This window comes from Rhinatrema bivittatum, chromosome 6 (assembly GCF_901001135.1).
Source record: "Rhinatrema bivittatum chromosome 6, aRhiBiv1.1, whole genome shotgun sequence".
In the NCBI taxonomy this organism is placed as follows: Eukaryota; Metazoa; Chordata; class Amphibia; order Gymnophiona; family Rhinatrematidae; genus Rhinatrema; species Rhinatrema bivittatum.
Genome location: NC_042620.1, coordinates 185875461 through 185899209, shown reverse-complemented (window position 1 = coordinate 185899209; position 23749 = coordinate 185875461). Strand labels below are relative to the sequence as shown.

Genomic DNA, 23749 nt, shown 5'->3' with positions numbered 1-23749 from the left:
ACTAGAACAATAGGGAAAGTCGATAGTTGCTCAGCAGAGCATGGTTCGGAGGGAGGTATCTTCAAAAGATACTAATGAAGCAGGAGAGTTAGGGCATTCAAAGAAACTCCAATAAAAGCAAAAGTAGTCCATGTGCCTATAAGTAAAGAATTACCTGAGCTAAAAGATTCCAAATTATCCCTGACAACTGTACAGCAGGTTGTTAATACAAACAAAAAATCAGTTTGAAATTTCTGTATGCCAATGCCAGGAGTCTAAGAAGTAAGATGGGAGAGTTAGAATGTATAGCAGTAAATGATAAGCTAGATTTAATAGGCATCTCAGAGGAAGCAGGATAACAAATGGGATAGTGCTATACCAGGGTACAAATTATATCACATGGATAGGAGTAGCAACTTGGTGGTGATAGGGGAGGGGGGGGGGGGGGGAGTGGCGCTTTATGTCCAGTATGGCATAGAGTCCAACAAGATAAAGATCCTGCATGAGACTAAGGGCCTGATTCATCAAGGCATTTTCCCACAGACAAAATGGGAGAAATGCCTTAGTGAATCAGGCCCTAAATTCACAATAGAATCTTTATAGGTAAAAATCTCATGTGTGATGGGAAAGAGTATAGCGATAGGAGTATACTACCATCCATGTGGCCAAAACAATAAGACAGATAATGTAATACTAAGAGAAATTAAGGAAGCTAACCAAATTGGTAGTGCAGTAAGAATGGGAGATTTCAATTATCTCAGTGTTGGCTGGGGAAATGTAACATCAAGACATGCTAGAGAGATAAAGTTCCTGGATGGAATAAATGATAGCTTTATGATGCAATTAGTTCAGGAACAGACAAGAGAGGAAAGTATTTTAGATCTAATTCTTAGTGCACCACAGGATTTGATGAGAGAACTAACAGTGTTGGGGCCACTTGACAATAGTGATCATAACATGATCAAATTTGAATTAATGACTAGAAGGGGGACAATAAGTAATTCCATGGCTCTAGCACTAAACTTTCAAAAGGGAAGCTTGATAAAATGAGAAAAGTAGAAAAAACCCTGAAAAGGTACAGCTACAATGGTTAAGAGTGTACAACAGTGTGGACATTCTTAAAAAATACCATCTTAGAAGCACAATCCAAATGTATTCCATGCATTAAGAAAGTAAAAGAGGCTATTTTAGCCAAAAGATCTTCCTTCAAAAATGGAAGAAGGATCCATCTGAAGAAAATAGGAAAATCATAAGCATTGGCAAGTTAAATGTAAAACATTGCTAAGACAGGCTAAGAGAGAATTTGAAAAGAGTTGGCAATAGAGGCAAAAATTCATAATAACACTTTTTCCAAATATATCTGAAGCAGGAAGCCTGCAAGGGAGTCGGTTGGACCGTTTTAGATGATCAAGGGTGTTAAAAGGTCACTTTGGGAAGATAAGGCCATCATGGAATGACTAAATTCATTCTTTACTTCAGTGTTTACAGATGAAAATGTTGGGAGATACCCATTCTGGAGACAGTTTTCAAGGCTGATGATTCAGATAAACTAAACCAAATCACGATGAACCTAGAAGATATGTAGTAGGCAAGATTGATAAACTGAAGAATAGCAAATCACCTGGACCAGATGGTATGCACTCCAGGATTCTGAAAGAATTAAAAATGAAATTTCAGACCTATTACAAGTAATTTGTAAACAATCATTAAAATCATCCATTGCACCTGAAGACTGGAAGGTGGCCCAATGTAACCCCAATATTTAAAAAAGGGCTCCAGAAATGATCCAAGATACTATAGAGCAGTGGTTCTCAACCCTGTCATGGGGACCCCCCCAGCCAGTCGGGTTTTCATGATATCCACAATGAATATGCTTGAGAGAAAATTTGAATACACTGCCTCCATAGCAAGCAAATTTTCTCTCATGCATATTCATTGTGGATATCATGAAAACCCAACTGGCTGGGGGGGTCCTCAGGACAGGGTTGAGAACCACTGCTATAGAGCAGTGGTTCTCAACTGGTCTGTCGCCAAGAACACGTAGGTGTGTCGCCACACTTCCCGGTCCCTTGCTGACCCAGCTGCTCCCCGGTCCTCCTCTGCCCGGGTTTAAAATGCTGTCCGCCCGGGCAGAACGCGGCAGGACAGCTGGAGTCATCGGCATTGGTCTCTTGCTTCTTCCCGCGACCCGGGAAGTGGTGAGCATCAGGTGCATGTTCGGGAAGAAGAGACCATGCTAGTGTGGTCAGAATCAGCCCGAAGAACAGAAGAGAGGCGCGGTCTGAGAATGTACAGCACGGCTCGGAGGAAAATGAAGAAGAGCGTCAACCCCTGCGGCCGAATGGGAACTCCTCCTCCATGAGGGCTGAAAATGAAGGAGGTTAGGGTTGGGAGGAGGCTGCTGCTGCCGCTAGTTCCGGGGGGGGGGGGGGGGGAGGGAGGGAGAGAGAGTGAATGAACAAGCATGTGTGTTTGAGATCCTGTGTGTGTGAGTGAGATAGCATGTATGTGTGTGATTGAGAGCCTGTATATGTGAAAAAGTATGTCTGTGAGTGAGAGCCTGCCTGTGAGAGAGAGAGCATGAATGTAAGTTTACGATTGGGAACCTGTATGTGTAAGTTTGTGATTGAAAACCTGTTTGTGTGAAAGAGTATGTGTGTATGATTGAGATCCTTTGTGTGTGAGAGAGATCATGTGTATGTATGATTAAGAGCTTGTGTGTATAAGAGAGAGAGCATGTTTGTCTGTGTGTGATTGAGAGCTGGTTTAGGTGAGGGAGCATGTGAGTATGTGATTGAGAGCCTGTGTGAAAATAAGAGAAAGACAGCATGTGTTTGTGTGTGATTGAGAGCTGGTTTAGGTGAGGGAGCATGTGAGTATGTGATTGAGAGCCCGTGTGAAAGTAAGAGAAAGACAGCATGTGTGTTTGTGTGTGATTGAGAGCTGGTTTAGGTGAGGGAGCATGTGAGTATGTGATTGAGAGCCTGTGTGAAAGTAAGAGAGAGAGAGAGCATGTTTGTAAGCATGTGAATGAGAGTCTGTGTGTGAGAGAAAAAGACAGCATGTATGTGTGTGATTGAAAGTCTGTGTGTGTAAGCGTGAAAAGATAGACAGCATGTGTGTAAATGTGTAATTAAGAGCCTATATAAGTGTGAGAAAAAGCATGTGTATATGTGAGTGACTGAGAGCATGTGTGTATAGGTGTGTAATTGAGAGCCAGTGTGAGAGAGAGCGCTGGTATGTGACAGAGAGAGGAGAAAGTTCCAAGCAAATCACCCCTCCTCCTGCTAATTCAAAACAATCTCAAGATACCTGGATATCAAGCGTTTCCAGGTATGCAGAGAAAAAAAATGTTGTATCCTTATTTTTCATTACTGGGTCTTTGTGTCTTTTATTTTGAAATATTTTATTGGTGTCTAGAAATTTTTTATATGAGTTTTTAATTATTGGATATTCCACTCATCAGCTGTTTCGAAATAATCTGTTCTTTTTGTTAGTATGGTTTTACTGCTACTGATTTTATATTTCTTGATTTGTTTTATAAGGATGGGTGATGTTTCTTTTTTCTTTATTACACTGCATACAGAGACTCTGGCTTGTTGCAGTTTACAATTCAGTTTTTTCTGCATGCTTCTAGTTATGCGTTTTGGTCTCTTTATTCTTTGTTAGGTGAGGGTTAGCACATGTGATTTAGGTGAGGTTTTCTGCTGGCGTGTAGTTTCTGTGTAGGGCTCTATAGCAGCCTGACTTGGTCCGTTTTCCTAATAGGAGATGTATTGGTGTCTTAAGGCCTGGTGTAATATTTCAGTGTTGCCTTTTCTTAGGTAAGGTGGTTACTGTTTAAGTGCTGGAAATTGGTGCTGTTTTGGTGTGGGCTGTTTACTATTTATGCAATTTCTGTTCAGACAGAATATGTATCTTTTATTCTTAACAATAAAAATAATACTGGACCTTTATTTTTTATTTCTGCCTTGAATTGTAATGAGCAGTGTGTCACACATGTGAGAGTGGCCTGTCAGGTGTGTCACGATGGGAAAAAGGTTGAGAACCACTGCTATAGAGCATTAAGCCTAACTTCAGTGCTGGGAAAAATTGTGGAAACGATTACAAACAATAAAATCACAGAACATACAAATAGACATGGTTTAATGCGATACATCCAGCATGGATTTACTCAAAAGTCTTGTCTCACAAATCTTTTTGAAGGAGTGAAAAAACATCTGGATAAAGGTGAACCGGTACATGTGGTGTATTTGGATTTTCAGAAGGCATTTGACAAAGATCCTCATGAGAGGTTTCTAAGAAAATTGAAAAGTCAAGGGATAGAAGGCAATGACTTTTTTAGGATTTTAAACTGATTAAAAGACAATAGGATTAAATGGTCTGTTTTCACAGTGGATAAAGGTAAACAGTGGAGTGCCTCAAGGATCTGTACTTGGACCGGTGCTTTTTAATATATTTATAAATAATCTGGAAAGGGTATGAAGTATAAGGTGATCAAATTTGCAGATGACACAAAAGTATTCATAGTTAAATCATAAGTGGATTGTGATAAAATGCAAGAGGACCTTGCGAGACTGGAAGATAAAATATAATGTGGACAAGTGCAAGATGATGCATATAGGGAAAACGATGTTAAATTCCATATTAGGAGTTACCACCCAGGAAAAGATCTGGGCACCATAGTTGATATTACATTGAAATCATTGGCTCATTATGCTGTGGCAGTCAAAAAAGCAAACAATGTTAGAAATTTTTAGGAAAGAAATGGTAAATAAAATGGAAGATGTCAATGCTTCTGTATTGCTTCATGGTGAGACTGCACCTTGAATACTGTGTGCAATTCTGGTCACCACATCTAAAAAAAGATATAGTTACACTGGAGAAAGTATAGAGAAGGGCAAGCAAAATGATAAAGGGCATGGATGGTTCCCCTTTGAAGAGAAGAGGTTAGGGCTGTTCAGCTTGGAAAAGAGATGGCTGAGGGGGGATATGACAGAGGTCTATAAATCATGAAAGGATTTGAACAGGTAAATGTGAATCAGTTATTTACTATTTCAGATAATACAAGGTCTAGGGGGCACTCCATGAATTTAGCAAGTAGCACATTTAAAACAAATCAGAGAAAATTCATTTTTACTCAGCGCACAAATTGATGCTCTGGAATTCATTACCAGAGGATGTGGCTAAGGCCATTAGTGCAGCTGGGTTTAAAAAAGGTTTGGATAAGTTCCTGGAGGAGAAGTCCATAAACTGCTATTAATCAATAAGAAATAGCCACTGCTTGTTGCCAGCATTAGTAGTATGATCTATTTAATGTTTGGGTACTTGCCAGGTACTTGTGACTTGGATTGGCCATTGTTGGAAACAGGGTACTGGGCTTGATGGAGCCTTGGTCTGACCCAGTATGGCATGACTTATGTTTTTATAATTCTGCATTTCACGGAATTAAAGGGGGGGGGGGGGGGGGGGGGGGGGGGAAACTGGAGGAGAGTCCTTCTGGAACTGTGAGCTATGGCACCAACTCTGCTCATATAGTTAAGATGTGCCCTAATAGAAGATGGCCATCATTTTGGAGAAGTTGCTTTGCTATGAACTGATCAGTTTAGATCAAAAACAAAAATGAATTATTCCAATCTAATTTATAAAGTCTCATGACAGCAGTTGTTGAAACTAGATAAATGTTTTGTGCTCTGTAGCAGGGCTCAATGTGACCTTCCAAACTCAAACTGCTACATTGCTAGAGTAATTCATCACTTCAGATTACATAGTTTTACATTTCTTTCCATATTAACAGCTACTTTCAAGAATGTATATACTTGGAAATGCAGGGGCAGTTTTATTATGAGGCAGGATGAGGTGGCCACTTCAAGTGGCAAACCTTGAGCAGCAGCAACAAGTGCCCCACCAAAACATTCCTGTAGCAGCCAACTCACTTTGCCGCAGGCATAATACATAAATGCCTGTGGCCCTGAGCAGCATGGCCGAAGTGGTGTGCCGAAGTGGTGTGCAACCCACTGTAGCTGGGCGTGCCCAGTGGAGCCCTAGGAGCAGAATGGCCATGGTTTAACCCCTTCCTCCATGACTATAAGAGGAGCCTGGCGGGACTGATCCCACTGGAGATGGAAGAGAGGCCTGCAGGGCCTTAAGAGTGGCATGGCTGCAGTGGAGCCCATTCCACCGCGGCCAGAAGAAAAAGCCCAGTAAGGCTTGAAGAATGGCATGGCCATGATGGAGCCCATCTTCTGCAGCTTGAAAAGAGGTGCAGCGGGGCCTGAAGAGTGGTATGACCACAGCCCAAAAAAGAAAAGGGGAGGCTTTAACTGTGTGTATGTGTGTGTGCGCATGCGTACAAGTGAGTAAACATCTATGTGCCTATATGTGTATATATGTGAGAGTAAGAGACTGCCTGTGTGCGTATGTGTTTGTGAAAGAGCCTCTGTGCATGTGTGTGTGAGGGTGTGAATGAGAGCTTATGTGCATGAGGGAGTGTGTGAGTGTGCATGAGAGAACCTGTATGCATGTGAGAGCGGTGTGTGAGAGATTCTGTATGCATGTGTGAGTGTGTGTAAAGGAGAGGGTGTAAGAGCCTGTGTGAATCTGTGAGAGAGAAGGTATGAATGAGCACCTGTGTGCATGTCAGAGAGATGCATGAGAGCGCCTCTAGGCATATGTGTGTTTGTGTGTCTGCATACAGAATATGGTCTCTTGCATTTTCCAGTTCAGTTTTTTTTTTTTTTTGCATGTTTCTATTTATACTTTTATGGTGTCTTTATTCTGTATTTGGTGAGGGGACCCTGTGTTCTTCATGTGTGACTGAGATGAGATATTCTGCTGGCATGAGTTTTTGTATAAGGATCTATAGCAGCCTGACTTGTTCTTTTAATAGGAGGAGTATTGGTGTTTTAGAGCCTGGTGCAATATTTGCAATGTTACCTTTTCATAGGTAATATTGTTACTGTTTAAATGCTGGCAGTTAGTGCTGTTTTGGTATGGGAGATTTACTATATTGTAATTGTAATTCAGTTTACTCATGCGTTCTGCAGGCCAAGCTCACACTGAATGCATTTTACAATAGGCTTAATCCCATATGAGTTCCAAGTGTCTTTTTTGCAGGGTTTGCCGGTTGGCACACAGTATTGCATATAAAAATAACATACATGTTGTGATATTTTTACCTCGTAAAATCTGTTATTTTAAATATATAATTTTTAATTGTGTGTGGCAAGGGCTGAGGCACAAGGTTCTAAGGTTTGCCTAGGGTGCCTAATACCCGTGCACAGATCTGAAGAGAGGTTACCACACACATACCCCCACAATTCACGCATCTCCCATTTCTCCAGGGGGCAAATGCTTGGGAAACATGGGAAACAGATTTCTGGGAATGTGGCAGGGTTGCCATCTTCCTAGAAATATCATCACTGACACTATCTGCCACTCCTCTGGGAACTCTGACCCTGCTTTCTTCTTCTGGAGCATTTCAAATCACCAAAATGATCAGACTCCAAGGGGACCTCTTTTCTGGCCCTCTCAATGATTTAACCTGTGCTGTGCCTTGAAGGAGGGGAGGGGAGGGGAAAGGGAAGGAGAACACATCTCATCTCTCGCCTCAGGCAGATTGCCTTGAGCCACCCCTGTTGAAATAAATATTCTTATCATGATGTATATGGTTTCATTTAAGTATTTCAAGTACAGAATTTAAAATTTTATCCTTTAAAGAGGTTAATGTGCTTTCAGTTACTGTGGTTTAACTTCCATATATATATATATATATATATATATAAATCTCAACATTATAATGCTAAAATCCTTTTGGGTAAAAATTGCAAAAGGTCTTTTTGCAGACAGTAAACAGCTGAAAACACAACAGATCCCAGCATGTATAAAATAAGTTTTCAGCAGTAGGGAGAAGCTGATATTCTCACTTTACAAGAATAATGACATACTGAGTCATATTGTAAATAGACGCTGAATGGGAATTAAAAGAAGAAAAGGTATGCGTCCTATTTCATAAAGTATCAATTCCTTCATTTTTTTCAGTTTAAGATGATGTTTATTACGTGTAATTAACATAAATGACTTCTATTTGAAAATCATTACATAATATCTAACAAGTTAAAAAACCAAAAGACTGCCTCTTTAAAGTTTACATTTGAATGATATACATTAATTTACAGTATATAAACTTTTTTGTCTGTCATTAATCTTGAAAAACTGAATCATACTTTGTATATACATGATCCAAGACACTTTCTCTATACATCACAAATAAAAGAAGAGAACATACTTTGGGTCTGCAAATGTAATGTCAGATAAGGATTTAAAACCTTAGACCTGTATCTTCCAAATAATATTTCAAGATTTTACTTTACGTTTTTCAAAGTCAGAGAAATTGACAGTACTTTCTGAAAACTGGCCAACTCCCCTGCAAAGTAATATATATAAGGAAGTTAGCATAAGCAAGATAGCTCAGAGGTGCTGCATTGGTGAGCTACAAAATGTTGAGGGACCAGATCTACAAAGAACTATGGGAAAAGTGCTTGGAATATTTGGATCAAAATGTGGTAATTTAATTCAGATGCAAAGCTATCTATGAACACCAAGAACTTACATCCTACCAGATGTCACATTTTTGGTACAAAAATAACAAGATATTTAATATGAGGTGGCAGGTAGTGAGATGAGTTTAGTCACCTTGGGCTATTTCTCCAGTGCCAGTCAGCCACGGATCTCCAGGACTTCCACAGGCTATTGTCAGGGATCAAACTCAGCGTTGGGTGTCATGGTGGTCACAGAATTTTATAAAATTCTGCAAGTTTTCCATGACTTTAGCAAGGAAGATGACCCAGCATCACTTAATATTGAAACCTACTGACTAACAAAGGGTTTTGGAGGTAGCTGCAGCCTATTCCTTCAGCATTTGTGGGTGGGGGTCAAAAATGAAAGCCCATAGTCCATAAATTCTAATAACATGTATGAGGCAAAGACTGACTGGGTTAGTCTGGGAATAGGAAGATTAATGGCATAAATCACTCTATTTTACTGTACATGGAAACCACAAATATTTTTAAAGATGTGACTAGCATCAGCAATTAACTTCAGGAACAAAAGAAGACAAGAATAATATAACTATGCAACCAAAACATTCTCTTGTTTTCTAGAAAGGGAAAAAAAGGATTGATAATATTGTTATTCTGTTAATGTTTCTAATACATTACAAAAATTAATTACTAGGTTAGGTTTTGTTTTAGTATCCTCATTTAAAAGGAAGGTACATGGTGTCAATCAAGGTATGCAGAAAGCTATATTTGATGAAATTCACTCTCTTAGAAAAATGTCACCTAAAAACAGTCATGCATGTAACAGTTATATTGGGTATTGATTATTCTAATACCCTAAGTCTACTGTAAATAATCATACATAGGGTACAAATAATTCAGAAAATGATAGCTATGATAGTAGAATGCCAATTTAAAAATAAAAACAAAACTTTACATTGGTTACTGGTTAGACATTGTCTACTCATTTTAGACTCTGGTCTTTGATCTATAAAACTTTTCAGGAATTGGGATCCTTCTTACCTTAAAGATTATTAGACACATTATATCCCTTCTAGGGCTTTTCTTTCTGCAACTGAAGCCTGTTATAGGACTAGGTACCTTTGTTATCTACTATGAGATTGACTAGGTAAGGGGTAGGTAACTTTAGTCAACTGCCACATACAGGTCCGGTTTTCTGGATATCCACAATGAATGTGCCTACAATGGAGGTAGAGCATGCCAAAACCTCTTACGCATATTCATTGTGGATATCGTGAAAACACAGTTTGTTTGTGGCACTCGAGGGCTGGAGTTGCCTAGCTCTGGGCTAGGTCATTGACATAATCATTTGCAGGCAGAGCCCTAAATATGGAATTCTACAGTCATATGAAATCAGACAACCGAACACTTTACAGGTCAATATTCAGTAAGCTGCTGAGTAGCATTGATCCAGATGAAGCTATCCAGATAACTTCAGCCAAATATTCAACAGCACTTACCTGGTTAAAGTTATCTGAGTAACTCTGTTGCTCATCAGCATACTAAATATGAAAAAAAAAAGTGGTGGGCAAACCCCCTTTTCTGTTCTTCCAAGTTTAAAAAAAATGCGGTGGCCATGCAACAGAACCTCCCTTTCCATTCCCTGGGAATTGGTACCAGCTGTCACTGAGGGAACCAATCCTGGCTCAAGTGAAATGAATAATCAATATTTAAGTGCCAGTAGCTGTCAGCTATACCGGCACCAAGATATTCACTCCATGGAAAGATGAGCTTCTCATTCTGTCACTGGGATACAGACAGGGCCAGCGCGATGGTCTGTAACACCCTAGGCAGACCAATGTAATAGCGCCCCCCCACAAACCCCTCCCCTGAGTTGAATGTACACTCTGACACAGGTAGATATATAGAGTTATGGTCACACTCTTACAGTGCTATCTCTCTCTCCGCACAAACCTAGTGAGTGCTCCATGACTGCTGTTGCCCCTTCCTTCTTTTACATTTTGAAAATGGTGCCCTTGCATACTCTGGCAGTGCCCCGCCCACTGACACCACCCTAGGTGTCTGCCTAATGGTCGCACTGGCCCTGGGTACAGAGAGAGCTTGGGGGATTGAGAGTGATGTCACACATTTTTTAGGAATGGAAAGGGGATCCCATTGCTTGGCCACTATATTTATTTTTAATCTTGGGGGAACTGAAAGGGGGTCTGGGCTGCTCAGCACATTTTTTTGTTTTGTTATGTTAATATTTAGTAAGCCAATGAGGGGCAGAGTGATCCAGGCAACTTTAGACAAGTATATTGAGAAACACTTTTACCTATATAAGTGCTACTGAATATTCACCTAAATCTCTCAGGCAACTTTATCTGTATAACTTTGCTGTTCAGCGGCTTTACTGAAAGATTTGGTTGTAGTCTGGCCTCAAATGGGATAGAATTCTACAATTTAGGGCTCCACCTATAAATGACCATCTCCATGAAATAGTCAATCTCACAGAGGGTAAAAAAGGTACCTATAAATGGGTTTTGAACACGGATTGGTCAGTGAAGGAACCAATCTTGGCTCAAGTGAAGAGAATAAATCAGACATAAGACAACTCTAGTCCTTGAGTACAATGATAACAGTGCATGCAAATACATCTCATGCATATTCGTTGTGGCTATCCTGAAAATAAAACCTGTTTGTGGCACCAGAGTTGCCTACCCCTGGAATAAATGAATATCTGAGTGCCAGCAGCTGTCAGCTGTACCAGCACTCCACAGGAGGAAGAGCTTCTCCTCCCACTGGGTGCCCCAAATTTGTTTACAAACGGAAAGGGGATTTTGCCACTTGGTTGCTGCATTTTTTTTTAAACTTGGGAGAAGATAAAAGGAGATTTGGGACACTCAGTTGCTAAATTTGTTTTTAAACTTGGGAAGAGGAAGAAGGGGAGCATCAGGTCAGCTTCTTATGCAGCCAGGTCTAAATATCAGTGCTGCCTGAATAAAGTGTAATACCCAAGAACACCTGCAACCCCACAATGATTTTTGCACACATAGCTCATCTGCTGAGAAGAGTGGCAAATCAAATCTTGGGGATTTTCTAGTTAACTTTAAAAGTTAGCCTGACAAACTCTTTGAATATCAACCTCTTAGCTTTTAGGCAGAAAATTAGAACCTGTTTTTTGGCATGGCCTTTGGTATCAGATTGAATTTTTCCTTCTGTGGACCTTTTCGTTTTTATAATTTATAGCTTTCGGTGCTGCAATTTTATGATGGTTTTTGTGATTATTAATATGCATTTTTACATTTAGCTATTTGTTATGGTTTAATTCTAGTTCTGGAATTATTTATTTTTGCTTTGAATAATGATTCTCTTTGTATTATGCTTACCATATGGTACTTTTAGGTCAACTATAATGTGTAGGAATGGGTGTTTAATTTATGTTTAGAATTTATTCTGATATTTTTAATGTTTTTCTAACATTCTTTTACAGGTTAATGTTATTCATAATGTACTCCCTCTGAGCAGACTTTCCAGGTAAGAAAAGAGATAGATAGATAGATAGATAAATAAATAAATAAATAAATAAATATAACAGTTTAAAAGACCACCAACCTAGCATGGAGAGAAATATTGTTTACCAGTTGTTCCACAGATAATATGCATGATGTAACACTTCAGAATAAACCTACAGACACAAGAATGTTTTATTTTTTTATTCCTGTTTAGGTTGGGTTCATGAAACTATAAATAAGTAAATTATGGCAGAAAGGTAAGCAAAGCAAAAATACACCTTTAGAGGAGCCCTATCATCTGCTTAGGTTGTAATCATATGAAGTATGAAGGCAAGTGTTACACAACCATATGATCAAGTTAGTTATTTTCCATTTTTATAGAGCACATTAATATACAATCCAGTTACTGCAGACAGTGACATTAATGGCTTGCATTTTGTCTTGCTTCAGTCTAGCACCCTTTTCTGCTGAAACATCATCAATATGGAAATTGTGGCCTGATGCTCAATTTGCTGCTGAAAGGAGACGTATAAAAGCTAATAACGCAGTTGGAAAAGGAAAGAATGGACAACAGAAGAGGATCTATAATCAGTCATGATGCTATGGTAGTAGCCATCCCTTTTGTGAATATATCCTGTAACACCGTTCTTTCATGGATCGATGGTATTTCAACCATTTATTTTCAGTTAACCAGTCATTTTCTTGAACAGGCACCAGTCTTTCATGGGAAACTTCGCCTCAGTCCCTTTCAGCTTGCTCTTATATTCATCGGCATTCTTATGCAGCTTGAAACTTACATCCTACTGGGTGCATTTTTGTTCTTTAAATGTGAATTTTGTTTTGCATTACCAGGTAAAACCTGTTTCATTTACCAGTAGTGAATGAGGCTTTCAAGCATATTACAGAGGTGAGTACTTAGTCATCATGACTAAAGTGTTTTAAGTTTAGGAAGACCTTCTGTGGAATCCACAAAAACAGACTCTCAGCATGATATTTGAATCTATCTTTTTTTTTGTTTAAAACTGTCTGAGAAGGGGAAATGGAGTTCCATATCAGAAGTGAGTGCCCAGGATTTGGATCTGTAGTTCTGTGCCATGTCCACATTGCAGGCCACTGAAATCTGGCAGATAGGACTTTCTACCCTTTTCTCCAAGACAGTGCAGGTCTTCTGATTTGTGAATCCTTAATGGCTTCCTGGTTTTAAAGGATGGAGGAGTCTTGACAATCTGAGATTTCATCTCCTTTCATAGACAGAACTTTTGCTATTGGCTGTTCTCTCCTTACCAGTTTAATTTGGTCCACACACACAGTATTGTCTTGATTTTCTTCGACTTGATAAGGAACAACAAAAAGATTATTAAAATTAGACATTCCAAACCCTAGGCTCCCCCATATTTTTAAAGTGTTTCCTTCTTGATGTTTAAACATCAAAGAAACCTATTCAATTTCAGTGTTAGGCTCACAGTATCCAAATGTTTAGTTGGTTCAAGAAATTTGATCTGTTCATGTAGTTTGGTTCTCTATGATGGAAAATCAATAAATATATTTGATACAGAAAAAAGTGTTTCTTCTATGACTACCACCCCTAATGAAGCACTTACACAAGGCTGGCATGAGGAGCTCAACATCAATTTATTGCACTTACCCTCCAGAACATGCAATATAAGATCAAGCAGAAGCTCTATCTTTTTCTAATTTATTTATTCCATTTTATAGTCTGCCAATTCCAAATCCCTTACTGAGCCTCTTCCAAATGACACTATCCAAGTTGTTTTACTGCTGGAAGGATAATCACATGATAGTGAGTACTGATCACATTATTTGGATCATCACTAAAATGCAGGCCTTCCAGTAGAAGGTATTCAGAGTTTATTAAATCCCAGGTATAGCACCTTGTAAAAAAAAAGTCTTCACACCCTTGTACATTTTTCACATTCTGCTGCCTAAAAAATACAAATCAAAACACATTTAAGTAGGAGTTTGTTTCACTGATCTACACAACATACTTTATACTTTCATCATGAAAGAACAAGTATAAAATTACTCCAAAAATAATTAAGAAAAGATCAAATAAGTCTTCATTGCATTAAGTCTTCACACATTTGTCAAAGCAAAATTTAATTAGCTCTGGTTCAAAAAATTGCCTTAACAAGGCCTATAATAATTAAATAGAGCCCACTTGTGTCCAGTCACCAGAAGTTGAGCTGATCTGGAATACTCCTGAATGAAGAATCAAGCTATTTCTGTTGAATGAAGCAAATTTGAAGGAAAGGTCAAAACATGCTGAACAAGGAGCTGCCAAAAGAACTTGGTGATAATGTTAATCAGAGATACAGATTAGAGGAAGGCAATAAGAAATTTAAATGTGTTTGAATATCTTTTGTGGCACTGTCAAGTCCATTATTGCAAAGTAGAAACAGCATGCCACTAATAAGACAAGTACTCAGAAGCCTGTTTGAGATATCTGGCCTCTAATAGAATTTTTACTTTGTCGTCTATTTTCACCTTGAGGATCGGTTTATGCACAAGTGAAAGGGATGGCCAGGGACAACAAAGGCTCCATTCCTGGTTGTTTTGTATGTGGCAGAATTTTGAGACCAAACACTTCTATACTGCTCCAAATGGAATTTGTCTGACTGTGGAAACCATTCTATAGATTATATATTTATTGCCTATAGTAGCACCAAGGATCAATTCTTGAGTTGTGGAAGGGATTAACAACTAAATTTCAAATCTACAGTTTACAGACACATTTTAGTAGTACAGAGATTAAATTTTTGGCTATTTCCATTCCTTTTCCACCTTGTGGTTTTCTGACCTCCATATTTAGAACGGCCAAGGATTGTAACAATTTATATATTACCAGAACCACTATCCAAAGACCCCTACAGGATAACAACCTGTGGGGCAATTTTTCGATTGAGAAGACTGTGTGCTTCTATGGAGGATTTTAATACCTCAGCACATTGAGATGTTATTATGTTTTTGATAGCAGGTTACCATAAGGTGCATTTAAGAGGGCTGTGCATGTCCAGTAACAGCAGTTAACTCTGAAGGTGAATACCTCTGATTTAGAATTTGATGTGTGTCCTACCATAATCTTCATATTTATATTCAGGAAGTTCCAGAATTTGCTTATAAAAGTGACAGGAACCTGCATGACTTACTCTTAACTTTGGTACCACTGGAACACAAGAAAGGTGGAGAATGTAGTGTGCGAATATTCATTGGAAGCAACATCTTTTACACGCCCATGTTTACCTTTAGATCACCGCCTTAAGTTTCATACATCCTGCTGTACTTCACAGGTGATCGATGCAGGTGGAGACTATTATAGATTGGATATCCAAAGAGGATAGTGACGCTACAGCTAATAGAATATTTGAGCTGATTCTGAAACCAACCATAAGGAGGTCACTGGCTTCAATACGAACATGCTTTATCAGAGCTTTGGTTATCGTTCTAGATAAAGTACATCTAACAAGAAGTGGTGATATCACTCAAACTTTATTATGGAGGGAACAACATTGGATATATCAATGGAAGATTATGACATCAGAACGTTTGAATCGTGAAGGGACTGCATGTGCTACTTTGATCTGATATGCTACTCATTTGTTTTTTGGTGCTTTGCTGCAACATTGTGGTACTAGGTTTATATAATGCTACCTAGTTTGTTGTGCATACTTGTAAGAGTGAAGATTGCACTCTGTGTGGTGGTCATCTCCATGTTTTTGGAATTCTTTTCCTTGTGAACTGCACCTTGGTTCCGCTCTAAAAACCTTTAATAAAATGTTAAAGGACTCATTTGTTTAATTCTGCATTTGGATTATGTCATTTTGTTAATTAGCTTAGTTTATGCAGTGCTGTATTTTAACCCTTTTACAAGTTTTTAGTATGTATCTTGATAACTTGTTTAGTTTATGGATGTGTTTTCAGTTTCACTATTGTATATTAATGTATTTATAATTATGAATGTTTTAGGATGTGTACCACTGAGTTGTGGCAGAGGGCAGTGTATGAATAGTAATAAACAAAGATAAAGGAAAGCAGAATGACAGTTGTTAAAACTTTCTTTGAAGTTCTTATGGGTAAATTCTCCTGTTAGCCATTAATTCTTTATTAGCATCAATTTCGAGTTGAGTTCTTCTATAATTTAAGTTTTGGTTTTTTTTTTTTAATTTTTAATTTTTCAACTTTTTAACAAATATACAAACAAAAAACATTTGTATTGGAAATACAGAGATATTATACTCACATAATCTAAGGGTTAAACTAGCCCTTTTAAATCTCAAAATTCAATCATCTCTATATCAGATCTCTTGTTATATAGGAAAATGGAGAGAGAAAAGTAACCTAACAAGGAGTATATAACAAAAAGTATTTCACAGTAGGTGCCCTAACCACCACCTTTATTTTAATTTCCTCTTTATTCCTCGGGGGGTCTCCTGCTAGCTAAGAAACCCCTCAACTGGTCTGGTAAAAAGAAAACATAAGTATTTCTGGCCAGTTGAATGATACATTTACAGGGGTAGCATAGTTTAAAGCTTCCCCCTAATGCTATGGTCTCAGCTCTCATGGATAGAAAATCTTTTCTACGCTGCTGCGTAGACTTAGCTAAGCCTGGATATACACGGATATGACCCCCATGAAACAAAACATTTATATTTTTGAAATAATTCTTCATGATCAAAGACACAGCCATTTCATCAAAAAATGAAACAAAAAGCACTGCACGATCCATTATTTCATCACTTGAGTTTTCTAAATAATCAGTCAGATTCTGTAGATCTGGTCGAGAAGGAAATGGCTAACGGCGTGCTGCTTCTTTTTAGGGAGAAAAAAAAGTTTTTTAATAGCTGGTATCTCTTCACATGGGATCTTTAATACCTCCATAACATACTTTTTAAAAGACAACAAGGGTATTTCCCCTGATTCAATAGGGAAATTCAAGAGTCTTAGATTGAGATGTCTCATATAGTTTTCAATAGACTCCAGCCTTCTCAAAGATGAAATTCTTTCCAAGACCATTGTATTATTAGCGTTTTGGAGGCTTTTTATATCTTCATTAATCTTCTTTATTGAATTATTTTGCTCTTTAAATCTAAGACTTGTGTCCTTTTCCAGTACTCCAACCTTAGCTGCTATTTCATCCAGCTTAAGAGTTTGATTGTCTAGCTTAGAAGACATTCCCGCTATAAGTTCCCAGATGTTATCTAGGGTTATTACCGCCGGTTTGTTTAATTGCTGGGAGAGGTTTCTTACCCCAAATCTGGCGATTTCGCCTTGTTCTCCTGTTGTTCTGGGGATAAGCACAGCCGTTTCTCCTCCTTCTCCCGGCGTCTCTGTCTCTCGGTGTTCCGGAGTAACTCCCTCCTCTCCACCCGCTCGGTCGGCGTCTGGTCCACCCGGCAAGTTTCGTCCGATGATGTCATCGGACTGCGACTCATCTCCTCGGTCGGCTGTTAGGGGCAAAGTTCTTACCGGCGTTCTGAGGTCAGGAGGGGTCAGTGAAAGTTCCCCTGGAGAATATGGCTCTCCTCTCGCCTGTTCTCCTGCGGGGACTGACTCCCTCAATTGTGGTGGTTGGAGGGCGAAGTCGGTTATTAATTGCTGTCTGGCGGCAGAGTTCGGGTCGGGTGGAAAGACCCGAACTTTACCTTTCCTCTTGTGGGGCATGAAAAAAGGAATCCGCGGCTCTCACAGCCGCAATGAAAAGCTTCAAAGGAAATCTGGAACCAGAGCAAACGAAGGTACGTCCTCTCAGGGCGCCATCTTGTTGTCTCTCTCCATAATTTAAGTTTTTTGACATGTTTGACATGCACCTGTAATGACCACTGTTCCCTCTAAGCTGTGCGCATACACAGCCGTACACAACTTTTCTCACAGCCGCACACAACTTTTACTCCCCCCCTGCACAGTAATACTGGCAGGACTGTGCTAGAGCCCATCCCACCATGGCCCAAAGTGAGAAGGAGACTGTCGGGGCCATAGTGGAACGTATCCCACCATAGTCCCAAGTGAGAAGACCAGCAGGACCGTGGTGGAGCCCATCCCATCATGGCATGAAGAAAAGAAGAGGCCCTGAAACTCTGGATGCTCCCCCTTCTTTCTGTCCATGCATGCCAGAGGAAAAAAGTTGCTGGAGCTGTGCAGGCAGGAAGGAGGAAGAGCATCAACCCACCTGTAGAAAAGGAGCAGTGTCTGTGGCAGGGCTGCCGTAGATCCCATTTTGCAGCAGCCGAAGAAGAGGAGGCCCAGAAGGGAGAGGGAGGCTGAGGCCCTGTAGAGACAGAGTTGAGAGACTGTGTGTGTGAGAGACACCATGAGAGAGTGAGAGCCTGTATATGTGTGTATATAAGTGAGACAGCATGTGAGAGAGAGCCAGTGTGTATGTATGAGAGATAGCATGTGAAAGTGAGAGCAGTGTGTGTGAGACAGCATGTGTGTTTGTGAGAGAGAGCATGTGAGAGAGCTTTGTGTGTGTGAGTGAGATAGCATGTGAGAGAGAGCCAGTGTGTATGTTTGAGAGAGAGAGAGAGAGAGAGAGAGACAGCCTGTGTGGGAGGGAGCCAGACATGCAAGACCTTGTGCGTGTGTGAGGGAAAGCCAGAGTGTAAAACAGCATGTGAGCACTGGAGCCTGTGTGTGAGAGCACGTGAGTGTTGTGTGTTTGTGAGAAAGAGACAGCATGTGAGAATAAGTGTCTGAGTGTGTGTTTGAGAGAGGAAGGGAAGACGACAGGTGGAAAGAGAAGAAATGGGGGAAAAAAAAAGATCCTGCAAAAGGAATTGGTAAAAGACTGAGAAAGAGAATGTGGAAAAAAAGAGTCTGGGACCAACTGATTAGACAAAATAAGATCAGACAACAAAGGAAAAAAAAAATTGGAATTTTAGTGACTGTCATATGTTATCTTTGGGAATGTGCATTACATATTTGTATGTTGTTTTTTCTTCAATATTCCACTGTTCAGAGTCTGATTTCTCAAGCTTTCCATTTTATTTTTGACTGCATGTTTCTGTTTCTAATTTGTAGTCTCTTATTCTGTATTAGGTGAGGGTCTGTCTGTGTTCCGCATATATAACTGAGGTGCAGTATTTCTGCTGGCATGTTTTTCTGTAGGGCTTTGAAGCAGTACAGCTTGTTCTGTTAACCCCAGTAAGTGTTGTATTAGTGTTGTAGAGCATGGTATAATTGCATTGCTACCGTGTTAATAGAAAGTCCTGAGATAGTGCTGGTATGGCAAGGTTGTAGGTTTCTTTTTTTTTTTTTTTTGCAGGGATTTGTGTTACTTCTCAACGTGTTTGGTATTGAAGGGTTTTTGCAGTTGCTGAGATGAGTTGGGGTGGGGAAGAGGAGGAGAACTGAGTGTATGCGCACGTACGTGAAAGTCTGGGGAGTGAATGAAAGGAATGAGAGTGTGCATGTGTTTGTGAGAATGAGCATGTATATGTGAGAAAGAGTATGAGAGTGAATATGCAATTATGTTAGTGTGGGTGTGTATGTGAGAAAGTTTGTGTGCCTACTGTTACCAATGTTCTCTCTAAGGAATGGGTTGCTGTAAGCATAAAATTGATAGGCTTTTTGTATCAAAGAAAGTAGTGCTCATAGGGTAATGAAACCAACATTTTTGCTCATGAGCAAAAACTTTTGCATACAGCAACCCAATCCTTAGAGGAAGCATTGGTAATGACATTACCATTTTTACTTACAGTGTGTTCCACTAGCAAAAAATGTATTAATCTTTTTTCTGGACATAATTATTTTGCATTGAATGAACATATAATCTTCTCTGAAGAAGCTTGTGCTGCAAAACATGGTACTGTGTAAGAGAGTTGAAGGCTTGTGCCCTTACCGAGGAAATTGAATATATAAAAATTTGCATTTTTCATCTAGTCTGCTTTTAAGCAATCTGGACTTAAGCTAAGGACCTGATTTTAAAAAGCATTTACATGCTTAAAATTGGGTTTTACACATGTAAATGTACTTTACCCATGTAAGCGGGCTTTTGAAAATTGCTAAATATGCCATTGAATTGTCCATAGGATATTCATATTTAAGTATACTTTACACACACAAATGGCTTTTTTAAATTGCTATGATAGTATGTTACATTTACACATGTAACTTCTTTTTAAAATTACCTCCGAATTAACTGTTAAGCAATCTGGACTTTAATACTTAACGGTCTGGGATTGGCGTAATTATTTCACATTAGCTGGGACACTTCGCTGGTTCTAAGTTTATGTTATGAGTTATGCTTTTTGACCTTGAACTAAAATAATACATATATACATCTAATTTATTTATTTATTTTTTTTAAAGAATTCACACAAGTGTTTTTCAATGCAAGTTATGATTAAAGCATATAGCCCAACACTCCCTTAAAAAGAGGTGGAATGTTGGCCTATGTATGAACTTGCATTTTTCACTTGTTTTTAATATTGTGTGTAGTTTTCATTGCTGCTAGGTCAGCAATATAGTATTTCTTTGGACTATTTGGACTATTTTTATTTATACTTTTATTTTAACTTTTGTAAACTGCTTAGATCTCACTTTTGTATAGGCAGTATAAAAATAAATTTAAATAAATAAATAAAATAAAAATGTCTTTGGACTATTTATTATTTGTACCTGGGCTCTTTTTCTATTGATTATGTGGCGCTATGATGTTTTTTCAGTTCCTTTTTTTGTACCATCAAGACACTGCCATCCATACAAAGTCAAAACCTGTGGGTCAAGGAATCTGCTGTGGAAGGTCACTGTGAGGCCTAAGACTTCTTTAAAAGAAATACTAATGTCTCTGGCTGGGACTGAAGAAAATATTGACTGTTCAACATTTTCAAAAATTATTCCACAAACATAACCTCCATGAGAGGGTGGCAAGAAGAAATCCTCTGCTGAAGAAAAGCCATATCATATGCCGCATAGCATTTGCAAAGGAACACTTAGGGGACACTGTATGCAAATGGGAGAAGGTTTTGTGGTCTGATGAGACTGAAATGGAATTTTTTTTTTTAGATTAGAGCGGAGACGGTCTGCACTGTGACAGTGCAGCAGAAAAACCATCAGATACAATCTGTTATATGAGACTGATTCTACAGACATTATATGATTGACTACATACAGCCCCTGAGGCAGCCCCAATGTGGGGGCGAAACTCGGCCTGAGTCGGGCTTGCTTAAAAGAAATACGTCTCCATAAAATAAAAGTTTCTAATTGGACATTCTTGGCTTCTAATCCACTTTGTTGTCCTAAAACAAACACAAAACGTTACTGCCCCTACAGTAAAGTGTGGGAGCAACAATTATGTTCTGGGGATGCTTTGCACAGTGGGACAGGGAAACTTGTGAAGATCAGGGGGAAGATGGCTGGTACAGGCAAAACCTAAAGTAAAACCTGTTCCAATCTGCCATCGACCTGGGACTGGAGAAAAGTTTCGCCATTCAGCAGGACAATCATCCTATGAACAAAGTAAAAGCGGCAATGGAGTGACTGAGCAAGAAGAAAGTGAATGTCCTCAAAGGGCCCAATCAAAGCACAGACCTTAATACAATTTTATTTTATTTTATTTATTTAAACGTTTTTTCTATACCGACAACCGTTTGCACATCGTATCGGTTTACATATAACTTGCAACTATTAGGCATTGCCTTTACATAGAACAGGAACTATGCGTACAAAACTAACAAAAGAACCTGGCAATTGAGTAACTATTTACAGGATTCGATGGTATATCGTCCATAAACTGGTTAGCAAAGGAGTCCATAAACTGATAGAGGATTCTGGGTAGGCATAAGAAAGTTACAGGGTTTGCAATCGAACAATATGGTGACAGAAGGATGTTTCAAAGAAGGATATGGCAGGGGAGGGGGAGAGAGGAGCGGGATGAGTAGTTTAACTAAGTGTTTATTTATTTATTTATTTATTTATTTATTTATTTAAAAACTTTTATATACCGGTATTAGTATGCATACATCATACCGGTTTACAATGTAACTTTAAAGGTAGAAATTACAATGAACAGGGAGGGCGAACAATGAGGAGTATACAAAGAGCAGGAGGTGGAGGAATTAAAGCAATAAATAAAAACTGCAACGGACTATTTACAGGAATATACAAGGCGTAGGCAAGATACTTGCAGAAGTCGGTGTACTTAATCAGGGTAGGCTTGTGTTAGCACAAGGGGAGTTAGAATCATATTGTAGAAAGTAATACAATGTAAAGGTGCTAGCCGCAGCTATGTGGGTCGTCAGGGGGGTGGTTATCATAGGAAGGGTAAGCCTGTAGGAACAGCCAGGTTTTTAGCTTTTTTTTTTTAATTTGGGTGTAGAGGTTTCAGTGCTTAAGTCTGGGGGCATGGAGTTCCATAGGGTGGGGCCAGCCAGGGAAAAGGGAAAACAGAAAATCCGTGGTAAGACTTGAAGACTGCAGTTGATCCTCAGCCAACTCAAAAGAGCTTGAGCTCTTCTGCCATTAATGAGAAAAATTTGACCCATTTCGTTGAGCGAAATTGATAGACACTTACCTTAAACTAATCATGGCTGTTAAATTATTGTAAAGGGGGCTTTCAGCAAGTATTCAGTCAAGGGGTGTGAAGACTTGTGCAAGCAAGACTTTTTGTTTTTTTATTCACAATTACTTTTGGAATATTTCTATAATTGTTCTTTCATGATGAACGCATACAGGGGTAGATTTTAAAAAAGAGCGCGATCGTGTACTTTTGTTCGCGCAGCAGGCGCAAACAAAAGTACGCTGGATTTTATAAGATATGCGCATAGCCGCGCGTATCTTATAAAATCCTGGATCGGCGCGCGCAAGGCTGCCGATTTTGGGCAGCCTGCGCGCGCCAAGCTGCGCAGCCTGCCTCCGTTCCCTCCGAGGCCGCTCCGAAATCGGAGCGGCCTCGGAGGGAACTTTCTTTCGCCCTCCCCTCACCTTCCCCTACCTAACCCACCCCCCCGGCCCTATCTAAACCCCCCCCCTTACCTTTGTCCCTAGATTTACGCCTGCTAGAAGCAGACGTAAATCTACGCGCGCCATCATCCGACCCGGGGGCTGGTCTGGAGGCCTCGACCACGCCCCCAGGCTGGCGCCACGCCCCCGGAACACCGCGTCCCGCTCCCGAAATGCTGCGTCATTCGGCCCCGCCCCCAACACGCCCCCTTAAAAAAAACCCTGGGACTTACGCGCGTCCCGGGGCGGATTTACGCGAGCAGGGCATTTAAAATCCGCCCAACAGTATGTTATGTAGATCAGTGAAAAACTACTTTACTACATTTTAAATTTTTTTTTTTTTTAGAGAATAGAATGTGAAAAATGTACAAGGATGTGAAGACTTTTACAAGGCACTGTAAATGTCTCTCATCCTTTGTATATATTCACACTTCTGTATTGAAAAGGTAAAGACTCCTTGAAAATCCCTATAATAAAAAAAGATCTAAATCCATTCACTTTTTGCAATTTAGAAAACTTCGAGCCCCACCTATTTTGGCTTCATGGCACCAGGCTGCCATACCCCTTAAAAAGCTGGAACTTAAAAGTCCCTAGCCTGCTGGGTGATTCAAAAGGCTAGGGTACAGAAAAAAATATGGTCCCCATTTAATATTGGGGAATGCATTCTATCACCCTTACTCTCAAGGGAGAAATAGCAAGCTTGGCTTTCTGCAAACGGTGACTAAATTTTGGTTAATATTAATGGTTTCTGCAGCAAAATGTACATTTAGAGAAGACTCC

General features: G+C 39.5%; 1 protein-coding gene across 3 annotated transcripts in view; it reads right to left on the bottom strand.

Annotated features, from left to right (window-relative positions):
• Positions 1-23749, bottom strand: part of CARF (calcium responsive transcription factor) — a 435125-nt gene that overhangs the window by 223737 nt on the left and 187639 nt on the right. Inside the window, exon 16 of one of the 3 annotated variants that reach the window (XM_029606290.1) lies at positions 12200-13344. The exons of the other annotated variants lie outside the window; for them this stretch is intronic. Within the exon in view, the coding sequence (XP_029462150.1) occupies positions 13214-13344 (131 nt within the window). The 3' untranslated portion in view covers positions 12200-13213. Of the gene's footprint in view, positions 1-12199; positions 13345-23749 lie in introns of those variants that run through there. 3 annotated transcript variants of the gene reach the window in all.